The 18,025-nt window shown below is 58.0% G+C and overlaps 2 protein-coding genes and 1 long non-coding RNA gene across 5 annotated transcripts; 1 reads left to right on the top strand and 2 right to left on the bottom strand.

The window, feature by feature from the left end:
• Window positions 1-251: 251 nt before the first annotated feature.
• On the bottom strand, window positions 252-2,310 carry LOC108507513. The gene is made up of 3 exons (XR_001878170.1): window positions 2,224-2,310; window positions 1,846-2,013; window positions 252-541 (listed from the first exon to the last, which is right to left on the bottom strand). It is a non-coding gene; the product is annotated as an uncharacterized LOC108507513 (long non-coding RNA).
• An 888-nt stretch (window positions 2,311-3,198) lies between these two features.
• Window positions 3,199-10,139, top strand: TMEM9 (transmembrane protein 9). Of its 3 annotated transcripts, none has more exons than XM_017835543.1 (6): window positions 3,199-3,241; window positions 5,545-5,646; window positions 6,064-6,155; window positions 6,584-6,692; window positions 7,508-7,639; window positions 8,980-10,139. In XM_017835543.1, exons 2-6 carry the CDS (start codon window positions 5,554-5,556, stop codon window positions 9,127-9,129), a joined length of 576 nt encoding a protein of 191 aa, XP_017691032.1. In that variant the 5' UTR covers window positions 3,199-3,241; window positions 5,545-5,553; the 3' UTR covers window positions 9,130-10,139. The 3 variants fall into 3 exon arrangements, with proteins under 3 accessions (XP_017691032.1, XP_017691034.1, XP_017691033.1); XM_017835545.1 differs by lacking the exon at window positions 3,199-3,241 and adding an exon at window positions 3,329-3,451; XM_017835544.1 differs by lacking the exon at window positions 3,199-3,241 and adding an exon at window positions 3,587-5,109 and having other exon boundaries at window positions 5,151-5,646.
• A 961-nt stretch (window positions 10,140-11,100) lies between these two features.
• LOC108507521 (alpha-1,3-mannosyl-glycoprotein 4-beta-N-acetylglucosaminyltransferase C-like) lies at window positions 11,101-18,025 on the bottom strand. The gene is made up of 4 exons (XM_017835529.1): window positions 17,914-18,025; window positions 13,735-13,870; window positions 13,288-13,435; window positions 11,101-12,340 (listed from the first exon to the last, which is right to left on the bottom strand). Exons 2-4 carry the CDS (start codon window positions 13,843-13,845, stop codon window positions 11,196-11,198), a joined length of 1,404 nt encoding a protein of 467 aa, XP_017691018.1. The 5' UTR covers window positions 13,846-13,870; window positions 17,914-18,025; the 3' UTR covers window positions 11,101-11,195.

Genomic DNA, 18,025 nt, shown 5'->3' with positions numbered 1-18,025 from the left:
AAGCTGAGCAACAGGTATGGAGAAATAAAGCAGTAAATCCTGCTCCCTCCAGGCAAACTCTCTTTTGCCACTGCTGCTGGGCTTTAAAAACAGTGACAGGGATGACTTCCAGAAGATAACCGAGCCTGCTGCATCCCAGTTATCTGGGACAGGCAAAAAGGCTTCTGGGCAGGGGGAAAGCCAGCAAGGAAGGGACCAGGAAATGGTCTCCTGGAGGAGTGTGTGAGATCTCCCTCCCATCACTACACAGGAAATGCACATGCAGCTCCCCCTCCCATCCAAGGAATCGGAAACCAGTCTCTTGGAAAAGGGACTTGAACTGAAATGCAACGTTCAAGCTCATCTTGTGCTGGTTGGGTCTGTTTTTAAGGCACTTACCGAAAAAACCTGATCCCTGCACGTGGTCTTTTAGCTGCCTGGGCCATTCCTTTGCCTCCTCCAAGGGCATTTTCCAGTGTCTTGTCACCAGTTCAGCTGCTTCCTCCAGGTGTCAATCCAGCCTCCTCCAGCCCCCCAAGGAGCAGTGGGATGTACCTTTGGGCTGAAAGAGAACACAGAAAAACAGACTGCTGTCACAACAGGCATGTCAGAGGAGATAAAAATACCTCCTCACCAGTCTGGTGAAAGTCAGTAACAGAAAATCCCTGTGGTCATGTGGCTTTTAAACCTGCACAAACTCAGCCCTGTCCCAGCACTGACTGCCTGGCCAGGCCCAGGCCTCTGCTCTGCAGGGACATCTCTGAGTTAACACCAAAGAGCTTCTTCCGCTCGGCAACGCTGGAGTAGGAGGAAGGAATTAGAGGTCCTTTGTGCATCTAATACCCAGGATTATTCTCATGGAATATTTCCTTGGATCAGTTCAGCTGACTTGGGCCACAGTCCCGTACGGGCTCCAGTGAGTGGGGAGGGAATGCAGCCGTGGCAGGGCTAGGATTTTACACATTACAGCAATGGGCTGAGAAAACTATTTACACCATTATTTACAAGAGCATGCAGTGACAGGACAAGGGGGAATGGTTTCCCACTGCCAGAGGGCAGGGTTAGATGGGATATTGGGGAGAAATTCTTCCCTGTGAGGGTGAGGAGGCCCTGGCACAGGTTGCCCAGAGAAGCTGTGGATGGATCCCTGGAAGTGTCCAAGGCCAGGCTGGACGGGGCTTGGAGCAACCTGGGATAGTGGAAGGTGTCCCTGCCTGTGGCAGGGGTAGAATGGGATGAGCTTTAAGGTCCCTTCCAACCCAAACCATTTTGGGATTCTGTGAAAACACTTTTACATTGGCAATTCCCATACTGGGTGCATGGAGCAGTTTTAAAGCCTGGCAGTCTCCACAGCAAGTACATTCTACAAACCCTAAAACGAGCAGTCTCAATTATTTACTCATTTATAAAGTTAAAACTATCAGACAGACAGAACCATCTCTCAGACAGACATTCCCCTCTGACTGCCATGTATTTTTGGCTGAAGGTATCTCTCCAACTCTCTAACAGGAGGGGGGAGCCGGGGGAGGTCGGGCTCTCTTCCCAGGGAACAAGGGACAGGAGGAGAGAAAACAGCCTCAAGCTGCAACAGGGGAGGTTCGAGTTGGACATCAGGGGGAATTTCTTCCTGGAAAGGGTTGTTAAACTTATGAAGGGGCTGCCCAGGAAGGTGGTGGAGTCACCACCCCTGGAAGTGTCCAAGGAATGACTGGACGTGGCACTCAGTGCTCTGGGATGTTTGACAAGGTGGTGACTGGTCACAGGTTGGACTCGATGAAATTGGAGGTCTTTTCCAACCAATTGATTCTCTTTCTACAGATTAAACAAGAAGTTTGGGTCCCTTTTTCTATCAGTGGGGGTTTTTACCTGAAAAAGAATTAGATCCTGACTTTATCCAGCGTCACAGACCAGGTAAATCTGCACCAGGTAAACCAGCAAAATGCCAGAGAATCACTTCGACCCCTCCAGCTGCAGAGCGGAGCCTCCCAGGGAGCTGCCATGGGAGCAGGTCCAAAGAAGAGGGTATTTGCACACCTGAAAGGTGCAGACAGAGAAAATGGGGTAGAACTGAGATAATTCTAGAGCCAGATCTCTCAGGAATGTTCTCTTTGGGCAAACACAAGACCCCATGGCCTTGGAAAGGCCCAGTATATCTTTTGGAACAAGGACAGGACAAAATGAGTCACTGGTCTCTAATACAAGAGCTTAATGGCAGGACTGCAGCCTTTGAGCCTGGAGGATCACCAATATCATCTGTAAGCGTAGATCGGCCAAAAACATAACCAAGGGCACCACTGCAGCCTGGGATCTCCCCTCTGATGGGCACAGCAGCACCACTGGTGTGAGGGGAGAGCAGCGGCTGAGGGGGAACGGGGCGTGAGGGGAGAATGGGGTGAGGGGGAATGGGGCTGTGAAGGGGGAATGGGGCTGTGATGGGAGAGCTCGAGCATGTGAGGGGAAATGGGGCTGTGACTGGAAATGGGGCTGTGAAGGGGGAATGGGGCTGTGAGGGGAGAGCGGGGTGTGAGGGGAGAGCACGAGGCTGTGAGGGGGGAATGGGGCTATGAGGGGAGAACGGAGCTGAGAGGGGAGAACGGGATGTGAGGGGGAATGGGGCTGTGAAGGGGGAATGGGGCTGTGAAGGGGGAATGGGGCTGTGATGGGAGAGCTCGAGCATGTGAAGGAAAATGGGGCTGCGAGGGAAAATGGAGCTACGAGGAGAGCGGGTGTGAGGGGAGAGCCCGAGGCTGTGAGGGGAGAGCGGGGCCGTGACGACAGCGGAGCTGTGAGAGGGGAACGGGGCTGTGAGAGGGAAACAGGGATGTGAGGGGGAAATAGGGGTGTGAGGGGAGAGCCCGAGGCTGTGAAGGAAAATGGGGCTTTGAGGGCAGAGCGGGGCTGTCCCGCAGCTCAAACCCAGGACGGGGCGGCCCAGCCCCACGACGGGAGCCCAGCGGGAGCTGCCGCGCCACGTCCGCCGAACACCGCCCGGCCACGGCAATGCCGCCCCGGCAACCCCCTGAGCGGGACCATCCCGCACCCTGCCGCTCCCCCGTCCCCTCAGCTCTGCGGGGCGCGAAGGAGAGGCGCACCCTCCCTCAACACCCGGCCCGCTCCTCTGCCTTCCTATTGGCCACGGGTGCTGCCTGTCACGGACCGTCACGCGCGGCAGCCAATGGGCTCTCAGGGAGCGGGGCGGGGGCGGGGCTCGCAGGGCGGGGCCGGGGGCTGTGGCGGCGGCGCGGGCCCGTGTGAGGGGCAGGTAGGGCGGGGGGGCCGCGGGGCCGCGCTGGGGCGGGCTGAGGGGGTAGCGGCCCCTCACGGCCCCGCTCCGCTTCACCCCCCGGGGCTGCGGGGCAGCTCGGGCAGGGGGGCGGCCTGGATCACCGCAGGCATCCCGGGAGGCCGGGCTGTGGGAGTCCCTGGAGGGCTGAGCATCCGCGGGCCTTCGGCGGGAACTGAGGGGAACCCGGTCGGTGTCGAGGGTGGTTCGAGCACAGATGGTGCAAAAGGGGGTCGGATCCATCGCAGTCTTAGAAGGGCTCCGGGTGATTTTCACAGAATCATCTCAGAGTGGTTCGGGTTGGGAGGGACCCTAAAACTCATCCAGTGCCACCCCCTGCCCTGGGCAGGGACACCTTCCATTAACCAAGTTGCTCCAAGCCCCGTCCAACCTGGCCCTGGACACTCCCAGGGATGAGGCTGTTCAGGGTGAGAAGGTTACTGGGAGAAGGGGCACGGGCTGGGTGTGTGCGAGCATCACTCTAGGGGTTCATTCCTGGGGGCTGCCACGCTCAGTTACAGCCCCAGGACCTTCACCTTAACCACCCATCTCCTTTTGGGCAGATCCTTTTGGACAGAGGGCTGCTGTGGGCTGGGCTGATCGTCTGGAACACAGTAGCTCTAAGGCACGTGTGCATGTGCCCCTTTGCTGTCACAGTCAGAAAGAACCACAGATAAATTATCCTTTGTGTGGCTGCGGGTGTTTTACAGTTCATGGTGGGTGGACTCTGTCCAGGTGCCATTCTGAGTTTTTATTTAGGGTAGAAGAGATCATGTGTTTTCCCCTGCTTTTGTTAAAATGGCATTTATGAGTTGACCAGATGTTCTGAATTCAATTGAGAGGCTAAAACTCAATTCCAGGCACCCGCCCCACTGTTGAGTTAAAAATTCAAACCAAAGTGCAAACCCACGTACAATGGGGGACGTGCAGCTCAGCTCAGTCCTGTTCCCCAGATTTGTGATGAGGACCTGAAACCCTGACGTGCAGGGGAGTCTGCCAGGAAAGGACCGCTGTTTGAGGAGATTGTTGAAACTCTGGTGCAAAGGGTTAATAAATCCTGGGCTGAGGAGATAGGACTGGAATGCATTTTGGTGGGTTTTGGCAGGCCAGCTTGTTAGAAGTGGCTGGTGTTTTGTTTAGATAAAGAAGAAAGGAACTTGGTGTTGGTATTCCATTATGTGAGTTTATAGTGTTGTTAAAGATAAAGCAAAGAATATTGCAGTAATATAAATCCCAATGGAATCAACATCAGGTGATGGAGTAGAAGTACCCGGAGTGAGCTGTGGGATTAACGTGGAGCTGATTACTGAAGGTGTAAATTCCTTTTCCTGAGTAAAGCTCTGCTGAAGTGGCTTTTCTGAGCTGTCCCAAGGTCCCCAAGACCTGCTCCTCCTTTTCTGCCCCTGAGGGTGAACACCAGCCTGATCAAGGCCAGCTTGGCCTTGTGCAGAGAAATTAATATTCTTATGGACTTGTGCAAACACACGTCTCTGGAACAGCTTTATCCTTGCACATGGGGGCTGGAATGAGATGATCCTTAGGGTCCTTTCCAACCCAAACCATTCTGGGTTCTGTGATTAATGAATTTATCAAGCAGCCAGCTTGGAATAATTGTAAAATCGGGATTTTACTGACCAGGTATCTTGGGCTAAAGGAGGTTTAAGAATCAGTTTGGAATACTTAGGAATATTCCACCCCTTTCCCGTGGCTCATGGCTCATGATAGGCAAGTACACGGGTTCCTTCAGCAGGAAAACTTTTGAGTATCAGAAGATGAGTGATTTAACTTTTATGACACAAAAGTTTATTTAACTTTATGACAGCAGTGAGGCCCCAGTGTGCTGCAAGGTCACTCTTGCTCTGTGGTTTTCCTAGTTCTGTATCTTTAGGTCACTCTTGCTCTGTGGTTTTCCTGGTTCTGTATTTTTTACTGAGCACAACTGTCAGCAGCAAAATACCTGTTGCAGGGCTCCACAGCAGTAAGAGAGGAACAGGAGGTTTTGTGCAAGTCAAATTGTGAGGAAATCAGGGATGTTTTTGCGGGGCTGGGGTAGTTTGGATGTGTGTTTGTAGGGGGTGTGGAAGCTCTTCAGATAGGAGTGTTTTTTGGGATCTGTGTAAAGTGTTCCCAGGAGTTTCTGGCTGGCATCAGCTGTGATTCAGGGATAAAATCCTCCTTCCTGGGCAACACTGAGGCGAGTGGGCCAAAAAAAGAGCTCTGACTCTTTGTGGCTGCGTTCAGATGAGATCCTCCATCCTGGATGTGAGTTTTTGTTCCCTCAGGCTCCCACGATGTTTGCCCAGTGCTCCCGGAATTCCGTGAGCCCCGTGGTGCTGCTGGTGCTGCTGGGCTGCCTCCTGTGCCCCCCAGCACAGGCCAGCAAGGTGGGTGACAGCGTCGGGCACCGTGGGAGGGGCACAGCAGAGCCAGAATGGCAGAGGAGCAGCTGGGGATGTTTGCAAAGATAAGGAATGGATTTGTGGTGTGTTTACTGTGTAGGGCTGGGACTGTGTGTGACAGTGGCCCCTGCCCTGCCTTCTGCTGGGCTTTGGAGTTCGCATTTTAAAATGTGTTTGAAAAGCACCTGGCTGGAGGTGCTGGAAGTGGCTGAGGTGCTCTGGGACATGTTAAACCTGGGAAGGTACTGATGTCAAAGTGCAGGAAGAAGGGAAGTGGGGGGAGGTGTTCTCTGGGGTGGAGTGTTCTCTGTCCGAGAGGACGTTCAGCCTGTCCCCAGCCCGGGGTGGTGAGGGTGGCAGAACTGGGGGTTCCCTCCCTCACTGGCTCCTCTGCCCCCGCAGAGCTCCGAGGACATTCGCTGCAAGTGCATCTGCCCCCCGTACCGGAACATCAGCGGGCACATCTACAACAAGAATGTGTCCCAGAAGGACTGGTGAGTTGGGCTGGAAGCCTGAGGGCTCAGTCCATGAGAGCCACCAACGCTGCAGAGTTGGCAGCTGGTGCCAACCCTGCCTTTGTGTTTGCAGAGGGAGCTGTGGTAGGTGATGTTCAGCCCAGGCCAGGGGCGGTTTTTAAACAGAAATTGAGGAATCTGGGATGATTTCTTAACCCATGGCTCTTGGCAGGTGTCAAGTGTACCCTGCAGTCCCCCTCACCTGGACTGGATCCCTGCAAAAGGCACTTGGACAGTCTGTCCCAGGACTAGCTGAGCTGTGAGGGGAGCTCCTAAAACCGGACCGGCATTATCAGCCTGCAGGGAAAGCTGGGACACACAAAAGTGTCACCCCAATGTCCTTCCACAGAGCACTGGTTTCACCTTCACCTTGTCCTGCTGCTGACCTTGGTTTGTTTGTGCTGCAGCAACTGCCTGCACGTGGTGGAGCCCATGCCAGTGCCCGGGAACGACGTGGAGGCCTATTGCCTGCTCTGCGAGTGCAAGTACGAGGAGCGCAGCACCACCACCATCAAGGTAAGGGCAGCTCTGTCCCCGGGCCTGGCTCCTTCTCCTGGCCAGGCCGTGCCAGCCCAGGCACTGCTGCACTGCTGGGTTCCTGCAGAAGAGCCCAGAAGGAGAAAACCCAACTGTCACAGCGGGTACACTGTGGCAGTGCCAGGAGCTCACTCTCTACAACTCCCTGGAAGGAGGCTGGAGCCAGGTGGGGATTGGACTCTGCACCCAGACAACCAGTGACAGGACGAGAGGACACAGTCTTAAGCTGCACCGGGGAGATTTAGGTTGGACATTAGGAAGAAATTCTTCACAGAAAGGGTGATTACATATTAGAAGAGGCTGCCCAGGGAGGCAGTGGAGTCACTGTCCTTGGAGGTGTCCAAGGAATGACTGGACGTGGCACTTGGTGCTCTGGGCTGGGTGACAAGGTGGGGATCGGTCACAGGTTGGACTTGATGATCTCAGAGGTCTTTTCTCACCTAACTGATTCTGTGATTTCTGTGTCTGAGTCAAGAATGCTCCTGGCTGTGAGGAGCTGCAAGAAGAGTCTTCTTGCTGGGGATGTGTGACAGTGCCAAGCACCTCTGAGCAGGAACCCATCTCTTGGTGTCCTCTCACGTGCAGCACGTGGCCTGAGCTGGCACGGTGAGGAGGGTCAGCACAGCCTGTGCAGTGACAGCATATCATCAGCCCCTGGCACGGGCAGGAGACCTTGTGAGCAAAATGAGAATGAGAGAAGAGATCAAACACCAGAGGCAGCTGCAAAGGACCTTGTGACCTCTGTGGTGCTTCTTCCCCACGGTGCTGATCCTTTCCCACGTGCTCCTCTCCAGGTGATCATCATCATCTACCTGTCGGTGGTGGGGGCCCTGCTGCTGTACATGGCCTTCCTGGTGCTCGTGGACCCCCTGATCCGCAAGCCCGACCCCTACACCCACCCCCTGCACAACGAGGAGGAGAGCGAGGTGAGGCTGCGGGGGCACCGGGGGGGCTCTGCTAGTGGGGCAGACAGGGTGACAGGAGAGTGGGTGACAGGGAAACAGTGACCTCCTGTCTCCTCTGAGCCAGGGAGGGACCAGCACTGCTGCTCTGGGGGCACCCACACAGGGGAACACTTCGATCAGATCTGTGCAAGTCCTGCGGAAGCACAGGGAATAATCAAAGTTCTAACCTTAAAAGGTCTCAAAGTTCTACCCCTAACCCTGACCCTGTCCTCTGTGGCAGGGGGTGACGTTGTCCCAAGTGGCCTGAATTTGGTCTGTCTGTCCAGATGGAACCAAAACTCAAACGGATCCTATTTGTGCAGTGTCCCAGGTGGAGTCACTTGGTGCTGAGCTTCCAGGGAAGGATGGGCTTAAGTAGTTGCTGGAACATCTTATAGACACGTCAAATAGCAGCCTCGAGGGGCTGTTTGACCCTGCTCTGGGGCTGGGCCCTGTTGTAGCCAGGCTGTTGGTCCTTGTGTTTCTCCCCAGAGCAGAATTTCATTCAAATCCTATCTTTCTGGGGGACATTGGCATACAAAGCTTGGTCAGAAAGATCAGGATCTAGCAGCAAAGAGAGAGTCTCTCTGTCTCTCACATACACACATTTTGGGGGAGGACAAATTTCTTGCTGCACAAAATTCCTGCAATTTTAGCACTGGATCAGACTGTCCTGTTTGTATTTTAAGTATAAACTATTTGGCTCAATTCTTTCATACTGTGATATAAGTGAGGAGTAGCTGCTCCAGTGTGCCCAGTCCCTCCATTACCACCCTCTGCTGAAAAAGGAGGTCCTGCAGGAGGAGGTGAACTGTATCCTAGAATTGTGGGTTCGCTCCCTGCACCACAGCAATGATCCAGAGTTAGATCCGGGTGCACTCTGTCAATGCCTGGTGTTAGGTGAGGTTTATCTTAGTCCAGTGTGCTGGATTCATCCAGGTGCACTCTGTCAATGCCTGGTGTTAGGTGAGGTTTATCTTAGTGCTGGGTTCTGGGACAGGCCTTGGTGCTCGTGTGCCACGACAGATGCCCATCCACAGCAGCAGTCTGGCTCTGTTTCAGGGGGTTGCTGTGGTTCACTGTGGCTCCTTGCAGACTCCAAGCAGTGGGTTTCCAGCAGAGCTTTAGACTTGGTGCAGTTCCTGTCCTGGGGGCTTTTATTTGGGTGGTCCCCACGAGAGAGGAGTTGGAGGGCTGGTGTTGAGGAGCTCTGGAAAGGTGGTTCTTCCTCAGGACAACTCAAGCCTTGAGTTGCTCCTTCAGTTGTGGTTTCTCCCGGGCTGGGCACTCCCAGATTCCCACACTGCTCCCTTCCCTTGCAGGACACTCGCTCCTTGGCCGCAGTGCCCACCCCAGCAGGAGCCAGAGCCAACACGATGCTGGAGCGCGTGGAGGGGGCCCAGCAGCGCTGGAAGAGGCAGGTGCAGGAGCAGAGGAAGACGGTGTTTGACCGGCACAAGATGCTGAGTTAGATCCCTGTGGGCCCTCGGCATCGCTTCCCAGGACACGGGGCAGCTCCTGGAGCAGCCGCACAGGGATCACCGTCAGGACACCGCGGTGTGGGACCGAAAGCTCGAACCCTTCCCTGACTCACCGTCTCCATCAGCCCCAAATGCCTCCCCTGGTTCTGCCCCTGCCCTTCCCCTCTCAGAGCCCAGAGGCTCCTTCCCCTGCCCGGCTGATCCTGGGGCTGTGTGTGGAAGCCCCAGACTCCTGGGGCTCCATCAGCCCACCCCACATCAGACAGGGATCTCAGCACGGAGCGCTGGGAGCTGGCTGAGTCTTCTGCGGATAAAAACAGTGGGGTAATTTTGATGTGAGATAAATTATGTGATGCTCCTCTAGGATGAAGCAGTCACCTCCTCCTCCTCTTCCTCCGGCGTGCACTGATGTTAACTGGGCATTGTGGTGCACGTGTGCAGCACTGGGAGGAAGAGGAGGGGGTTCCTGCCAGCTGCTGCTTCCACTTATCCTGGTGTACATGGAGAGATTCCACACCCCAGTGAAGTCTGTCCAGGTTTACACCAGCACAACCAAGGCTGCAGCTTGTTTCTGTGCAGGTGAACATCACCAACCCAATTAGTACCTGCAGCAGGAAGAGTCCAGCAGGTAAAACCAGCTGATTTACATTTATATCTTTTCATTCTTTAGCAGTGGGTAAAAACCTCCTGGAGAGAAACCTTTCTGTTTATACCCATGCTGGTGACCCTTGGTGCTCTCCCAGTGAGGGCAGAGCATTTGTGTCCAAGAGAACCAGGGCAAAGGCTCTCCTGGAGCACTGGAAACACTTGTCTGGGCCTTGGGGCCCTGGGGAGGGGACACTTGTGCTACTCAAAGCACTCTGAGAGCTCTGGCCAGACTTGGGCTTGTGTGGAGGAAACCAAAGTGATTCTGTGATGTGCGCACTGAGAACATTTGGAACGTCAGGAGGTGCTGGAGTTCATCGTGTAGCATCTCTCTATTAAATGCAGACAAAGATCCACTACCTGGGTGGCTTTTTTTTTGGGAAAAAGTCCCCTCATGCCAGGTCTGGGGCTCTCCAGTGCCTTCCAGTGCCTGGCAGGTGAGTTGATGCCACTCAAGCCAGAGCTGTGGTTATGGCATTCAGGTGTTTGGGCACTGCAGGTGTGTCCCTGGGTTGGAAAAGACCCTCTGAGATCTTCCAGTCCAGTCTGGGACCATGATTATGACCCTGCCAGACAAACCCAAACAGAAGCTTCTGGGGGCCTGTGTGTTCCCCAGTTCCCCTCCAGCCCCTCACTGGGCTGAAAAGGACCCTGAGCTCCACGTTATCCTGAGGTCACATTTTCTTTGACCCGTCCTTGTTCCCTGGAGCTCCGTTCTGGACCTTTCTCCCCCCTGTAGAAACCCCATCTTGCCTGTCCTTTCCTCCAGGTGGGAATCCTGCATGGACACAGGGTGTGGTCCCTGGGAACTGATTTCTTTCCTCCCTCGAGGGGGGAACAAGCAGCTGGTGAGAGGCTGAGCCGGCACGATGGGTCCATCTGGTGGCCACCGCCCACCTCGGTCAGCACCGGGACCTGGCTGGTCACCAGTCAGGGGTTTGGGGAGCACCAGCCCCAGACCTTCCCCTGACCCCTCCCAGGAACAGCTCGGAAATGGGATAGGAGGGGAGGAAAAGAATGCAGTTAGCAATCAGGAGTTTGGGTGAGTTAGAAAACTTAGGGAAGGGACGATGTGGAGAGGCTGCAAAAACTGCCAATGCCTGATTAAATACTTGATTTGTTAATTAATTGATCAGCTTTGTCCTGTACATCATCCTCCCTGGGAGGAAATGTTTTCTACTGCCCAGCCTCTTCCCCTCCCTGTACCCGTGCCATTGCTCACTGGGGCATCCCCCAAGTGGGCACATCCTGGTGGGCCCTGCTCCTGGCCCCGTCCACATCCCACAGCAGTGCTTCCCATCCCTTGGCAGATGCCAGCAGGAGTCAATAATTTAATTCCTTATCAAAAAACGGGAATGAGAAAAATAAAGGACCTCTGGGAACAAAACCCAGCTGTGCCCTGACAGCCGTGCTCAGGTGCCCGCCGCGGTCCAGACGTCGATGCTCCGGATGATGAGCCACTCGCTCTGGCCCTGGGTTACCCGGATCCTCACACACTCCACGGGGCTGGGGACACCCCTCTCCAGCCCCCGCCGGTCCACAGTGCCCTTCTCAAAGGTTCCCACCGGGATGTAGGTGGAGCAGTCGCGGCCGTCGCGGCGGCGCCGCCGGCCCAGCTCCAGCACCCCCGCGCGCAGGAAGTCACCGCGGCGCTCCTGGGAGCCCGTGAGCACCCGCACGCGGCTGACGAGGGCCGGCTGCCGGAACACCACGGAGAAGATGCTGCCAGCTGCTGGGTCCTTCCCCCAGAAATAGCCCTCTGCCGAGCTGTAGGCCTTGAGGGGCTCGTAGTGCTCGAAGACGGCCATGCTGGTGTACAAGGACGCCGGAGGGTTGTCCGGAACGTCCAAGGCATCAGCCTGGAAATCGTCGTCCTCCAGCCGGTTGACGGTGCCCTGGAAGGAGGAGTAGAGGCCCATGTGCTGGAAGAGGGACGGCTTGAAGCGGATGACATCCTTCTGGGTGAGCAGGTGGCGGAAGTGCACGAGCAGCCAGTCACAGGGCATCTCCTGGTAGAAGAGGAGGAGGAATCGAGCCAGGCGAGGGAGGTCGCTGGAGCGGTAGAGCTTCCCAATGTAGCCCAGCTTGGAGAACTCCAGGGTGGCCCAGTTGGAGCCCTCCTGGGAGGCCAGAGCCTTGCGGATGGCCGTCAGGAAGGAGCGGGCGCACCACACGTCATCCTCGATCATCAGGTAGTAGGAGGAGAGGTTGGCGGCGAAGGCGAGCAGGAAGGCGTAGTCCACGTTCTGCTTGGAGCGGAACCTCACCCGCTCCTCAGGGTCGTTGAAGTTCCTCTTGAGCCCTTCCAGGGTGGGGTAGAGCTCGTGGGGGGCGTGGATGAGCAGCAGCCGGCCCAGGAGGATGTGGCGAGCGAACTTCTGGGCGATGCCGAGGGCGACGCGCGCGTTCCAGCCGGGATCCGCGTCGGCCAGGTGCACCACCACCACCATCTCCCGCAGCTCCTCCTCCGTGGACTGGCTGAACAGGGACTGCAGCGTGGCCGGCAGGTAGAAGCCGCGCGGCCGCCGCACCGACGCCAATCCCACCGCCAGGAATTCTGCACGGCAAAGGAAAGGCGTGACCTGGGATGCACCGTGGGGAGGTTCTTCCCTGCAGGCCACGAGGAGTGGGCTCCAAAAAGCTCTTCCCGTGGCCACCCCACACCGTTAATGCTGTTTATAACCCCATGTCCAAGGTGGAGGGTCCTCTCTGAGCTGGAGCCCCCCCAGTGTCCCAGAAGGGGCCCAAAGGTCAGTGAGAGGTTGGGATGAGGCAGCAGGAGCTCCTCTGAAGGAGAAATACTTGGGAAAAACAACTTTAAAAAGCCAAACCCAGAGAAGTAACAGCACAGAGTCTACAGGGCAGGAATGGCTCATTGGCTTGGCTGCACATCCTGGAAGTGTGCCCTGCCCTGAACCTCGTGGAGATGCCCCACACTGGATGAGACATCAGTCCTGCCCTCCCCACGGCCCAGCAGGGGTTCAGCTTCTCCTGCTGCTGCTCTGTGCAGCACCATCCACGGGCTGGTTCCAGCACAGCCTCGCGTGGGGCTGCCCTGAGCTCCTTCCCCCGGGGTTTGTGTGGGAGCTGTTTTCAGTGCCCCTGCCCAAGAGCCTGGCCCACATCTCCCACCCTGTGTGGGCGTCCCCATGGTCCAGCTCCACCACCTCCACAAGAACCTCAACCCCAGGGAGGTGGGATTCCAGCCACCCTCCCCACAGAGATCTGGGAACCCCGAAACGCCTGCAGTCACCCCAGTGCCAAGGTGTAGAAACGGACCATGCTTGGAGCATGTGGACCTTCCCCTACGCCTGCAGCCCCCAGAGCAGTGTTGGCAGATCCTCAGAGCACCCCTGGGGTGTTGGCAAGTCCCCCACCCCGACAGGGTGGACACGGCCCCTCCCTGCCCCGGCAGCAGCAGCGATGGGTCTATGCTGGGACAGCTGTGCTGGGACAGATGTGCAGACCCAGAGCCCTGCTCGGGCTGGGCTCCCAACCACTCACTTTTTTGGGGTGCCAGGGAACCAGCCAGGACATGGTAGGAGACGTTGTGGAGCGGGGAGAGCTCGTCCGTGTCCCTGAGGATGTGCTGGGCTCCTCCCGGCTGCAGCAGCTGCAGGATCGTGTCGGGGGTCAGGCCCCTCAGATCCACCTGGGTGGGAGCCACAGGGAGCCAGGTCAGAGCCTGGAGCACCACGGCCACACAGGAGCAAGGGGGAATGACAGCTGGGGTCCCAGAAGTGATGGGGAACCTCTGTCCTGCCCTCCCTGGATCCAGGGAGGCCCCACTGCCCAGGGCAACTCCAGGGACAGGAGAAGGCAGAGCTGGGGTTGGGGGTGACACAGTGCAGGGAAGGGAGCAGAGCTGGGGTTGGGGTCCACGTGGGGCAGGAAAAGATGGAGGATGCTCCAGTGGCCACTCCAGAGGGACATCAGTGGTTGGGAACTCACCTCCAGGGGATCCTGTTCCTGCTGGCTGCCCCCATGGAGGAGGAGGAAGAGGAGGAGGAGGAAGGAGGCTGCGAGCACGGCGGTGAGGCAGCGCTTCAGGGAGCATCGCATCGCACCGGGCTGGCGCTGCTGAGGGCTGTGGAGGAAGGGGCATGTCAGGGAATAGCCAAGGAAAACCCCCATCCCCTGGATGGGACTCTAGGGCAGCACCTGGATGAACCCCTGGGACTGAGCCCTCTGGCCAGAGCACCCAGGGGTGAACACCCAGGGCAGCCACGGGGCATCAGGGGCACTTGTGCACGATCCCCTTTGGGCAGGTGGGGCAGGACACCCCAACTCAGCCAGGAAAACAATCAGCCAGGTACAAAATCCGCCCCCAGCCCAGCCCCACAACACCCAGGCTGCCCTCAGACACCCCCCCAGCACCCCCAGAGCTGGAGACGGAAGAAATGCAGGTGCCACGTGCCCTGGGGAGGGCTTTTGGGTCACAGGGACACCCGTGGAGCAGCCACCAACACCTCGGGACTTGGCACCGCACCCTGGGAAACACTCGGGTCCCAAATGAGCCCGGGCTGCTCTCCCAGCACCACGAGGGTGAAGCAGCTCCCCCAGCCCCTCCTGCCCACCCTACTCCCCTCCTGCCTCCAGGCAGGCCCCGTGCCAGCCACAGCCCCTGCTTGGAAGAACAAGGTGTCCCTGAGGGCACAGTGTTACCTTCCAGGAAGTCATGGTGCCCTTGAGATATTTTACCCTGTGGCAGAGGCATGGCAGGAGTCTAAAAGACTCCTGTGTTTGCCTGGCGATTTTCCAATTTAAATATGACTGGGGCTGCACTGGAACAAGAGAAGCTGGAGACCAACCCAGTGCCCATCCTGGCAGGGCAGACACGCTCAGCCCCATCCAAACCGCTCACAGCACCTCAGTTTGTCTTGGTCAAAAGCATCTTTGAGTGCAAACGTGGAGGAAAGACCCTCCTAAACCTTCCCAAACCAAGGCCGGGCTTCCCAGGACTTCTCCTTAAACACCTCCCTGCATCTACTGGGATGCTCCCAGCCCACCCAGAGGCCCCAGGTGGCAACACAGAACCTCTCTGGCACTGCTCCAGCATTTGCTGGGCTTATTTTAAGGAGAATCCTCTCAGTTTTCCTGCCCAGGAGTCCTTTGGGGGATTATCAGCACCTCGCCAGGCTGGTGCCAAGCAGGTGCCCCTGATGCCACGGGCAGCCTGTCCTCGTGCCACTGCCCTCATCTGCCTGGGAACAGGGAGACAAACCCTCGGAGCCAGGGAGCCGCTCCCCCAGGGAGCAGCACAGCCCATCCTGGCCAGGAGAGCAGAGGAGCCTCCTCCCCTGGGCTGGAACCCGGTCGTGGGCGAGCTTTTGGGAGCACTCGGAGGAACAACGAGCTCCTGGAGCTGCTCAAAAATCTCTGTCCAGAGAGCAGGGGAGCAAAGCCTCTCCTTCCCCCCCAGCTCTGGGCCATGGGAAGCTCACCAGTTTATGGGGGAGCAGCCTTAGGGACCCAGCTGAGCTGTGGGGACATCACTCCCTGCAGCCATGCTGGACGTAGATTTCCAAGCCTGGACCCCTGGAATCTGAGCTGGGAAGGGCAAGGCTTGGTGGGCAGCACAGGCTGGGTGCTCAGTTACTCTGGGTGGCCGAAGGTTTTTCTGGCTGCTGGGGAGTGTCTGGCTGCCAACAGCCCATCCTGGATGGAAAACACCTCCAGCTCCCACAGGCAGCAGTTCCCTCCAAGGGAGCCCACGGGGAACAGGGGTCCCAGGCAGATCCAGCAGGGCAGGTTTAACAGAGCAAAAGGATACGAGCGCTGCCCCATAATTAGCCCCCTAATTGGGCTTTGGATTTTTGCCCCCATGGAGACACAAAGCAGCCCGCCTGGATGGGACAGCCAGGACACACCCGCTGGGCTGGGGGGACTCCAGGGAGCATCCCTGTCCCTGCTCCTGTCCTAGCACCTCAGGCACCTTCCCCACAGCTCAGCACCCCACTGGGGACATCCCTAGAAGCCACCCCGCTGTGGGGACACTGACCAGGAGGAGCTGGCTGCTGAGAGCTGCTCGCCTGGAGCCAAACTCCTTCACTCTGCCGGGAGACTCCAGAGCCAAACGGGCCGTGTGCCGGAGCAGCCGTGAGTCGGTCCAGGGAGAGGGGAAGGGACTGAGGGCACACGAGGCTGTGAGGAAGGGCCGGATGATACCGTGGGCAGGCGGCTCCAGCTGCTTCCGCTGGCACTGGGAGAGCAGGGCTGGTTGCACAGGGAGGAGGGAACAGCCAGGGCTCCCTATCCCTCTGCCTTTCCATGGCAGGGGAAACTGAGGCACGGAGAAAGCAGAAAGGATAAAGGCTGCATCACCCAGAAGGATGAACGCCAGGTCTCCTGCGGCACAGGTCAGTGCCCCTCCCCACCGCCCTGGGAGGGTCCCCGGGATGGAGAGGGACAGGGGGGAACCCAGAGCCAGAAGTCGAGTGGCTGGGGGGGACATGGCAAGTTGGGGCAGCACAATGTCCCCGATGGGCAAATCGCCGTTTGGGGCTCCTGGGAGCCAGCCCGGGGTCCAGCCCCACAGGCTGTGGGTGTCTCTGCTCCAAGGGTGGTCCCACGGGGAGGAAGGAGGGGAAATGCCGTGTGTAGGTAGCACAGGACTCCAGGAGCCAAAGCCTTTGGTCAGCACAGGTGTCCCACAGCTCCCCAGCACAGGCGAGGGGTCACCTGGCTCCTCTCTGACAGCACAAGGACCCCGAGCCCACCACTCTGCCCTCACCCCCCGGCAGCCCTTCCTGTGACCCCAGAGCTGGCTCCTGCCCAGGAGCGCTCCGGACGTGCCCCCCGAGCGGCAGAGACTCACGGAGGGGCGGCGGCCGGGCAGGACGGGCGGCGGCCTCGCCGGCTCGGGGGTGCTCGGCCCTGGCAACTTCCCCGGGCTGGCCGGACTCTGGATCCTCGCTCGGCAAAGCCCCACCCCGAGCCCTCGCCTGCCTCCCGCAGAGGAGGAGCGTCGGCCGGAGCCTCTGCTCCGGGAGCCTCGGGAACCGGCCGGGCCGGGGGGGACCCCGGGGGGACCCCAGAAATGGCAGCAGCCTCAGGACGGGCATCCCACCATGGCACCGGCTGTATCCCACCACCCCCATCTCCGCTGGCAGCATCAACCCCCCCCGAGGGCTCTTGCCGAGCCTCAGCATCCCAAACTCCAGCTCCAACCTGCCACTTTGGTGGCACTGAGGGGAAAAAGCACGACCTGCATCGAGCAGGGCCCTGCACACGGAGCTGGCACGGCTCTCTGCCCGTTTGTGTTCCAGCTCTTGGGCTGAGGTGGCAAAAACCTCAGGGGCTGCTGAGCCAGAACTGAACCTCTGGCATCCCGGGGCAGAGCTGGCTGCCTGGATCCCAGCCAGGATGCAGCCCAGGGACACTACGGCTTCCCCACCCAGCCCAGGGACACCACAGCTTTCCTACACACCCAGGAACACCACAGCTTTCCTACACACCCAGGAACACCACAGCTTTCCTACACAGCCCAGGAACACCACAGCTTTCCTACACACCCAGGAACACCACAGCTTTCCTACACAGCCCAGGAACACCACAGCTTTCCTACACACCCAGGAACACCACAGCTTTCCTACACAGCCCAGGAACACCACAGCTTTCCTACACACTCAGGGACACCACAGCTTTCCTACACAGCCAGGGACACCACAGCTTTCCTACACACTCAGGGACACCACAGCTTTCCTACACAGCCAGGGACACCACAGATTTCCTACACAGCCCAGGGACACCACGGCTTCCCCACCCACCCCAGGGACACCACAGCTTCCCCACACAGCCCAGGTCCCCCCGGAGCACTGGGCATCACGGCTGGGCTGGGACTGAACCCCTTGTAACCCCCAAGAGCCAAGGTGTGGGCCCTTCCACGGCCCAGTTTATTCCCAGCTTCTCCACTCTTCAAGCTTTGTTTGTCTCCCACTGTTTCCCTCCTCTGGATCCACAGCAGGAACACGGCTCTGGAGCCCGATGGCATCACTTGTCCCCGGGTCAGAACCAGCCCAGCTCCTTCCAACACAGTCACTCACCCACAGCACCCAAACTCAGAGGAAGACCCTTCCCTCCCCCCAGTCCCACCCTCCCCATTTATTCCCACAGAGACGTGGATCCCACCTCCCTGCTCTCCTTGCTGTCCTGGACCTCTCCTACATCCAGGAAGGCCCCACGTCTCTTCCAAGGCTCCGTCTTCTACAGATCCCCCGTGGCGACTTCCAGTCCCGGATCC

The sequence above is a fragment of the Lepidothrix coronata genome, unplaced genomic scaffold, assembly GCF_001604755.1.
Source record: "Lepidothrix coronata isolate B3197 unplaced genomic scaffold, Lepidothrix_coronata-1.0 Scaffold259, whole genome shotgun sequence".
NCBI classification, from domain to species: Eukaryota; Metazoa; Chordata; class Aves; order Passeriformes; family Pipridae; genus Lepidothrix; species Lepidothrix coronata.
This window is presented reverse-complemented; position numbering and strand designations above follow the sequence as displayed.

Excerpts from the sequence above, each read along its gene's own strand:
- TMEM9 (XM_017835543.1), top strand. The coding sequence starts at position 5,554 with ATGTTTGCCCAGTGCTCCCGGAATTCCGTGAGCCCCGTGGTGCTGCTG. Across the intron at positions 5,647-6,063 it reads CCCCAGCACAGGCCAGCAAG|AGCTCCGAGGACATTCGCTG; the intron begins GTGGGTGACAGC and ends CTGCCCCCGCAG. Across the intron at positions 6,156-6,583 it reads AATGTGTCCCAGAAGGACTG|CAACTGCCTGCACGTGGTGG; the intron begins GTGAGTTGGGCT and ends TTTGTGCTGCAG.
- LOC108507521 (XM_017835529.1), bottom strand. The coding sequence starts at position 13,845 with ATGCGATGCTCCCTGAAGCGCTGCCTCACCGCCGTGCTCGCAGCCTCC. Across the intron at positions 13,436-13,734 it reads AGGAACAGGATCCCCTGGAG|GTGGATCTGAGGGGCCTGAC; the intron begins GTGAGTTCCCAA and ends GCTCCCACCCAG. Across the intron at positions 12,341-13,287 it reads TTCCCTGGCACCCCAAAAAA|AATTCCTGGCGGTGGGATTG; the intron begins GTGAGTGGTTGG and ends TTTGCCGTGCAG.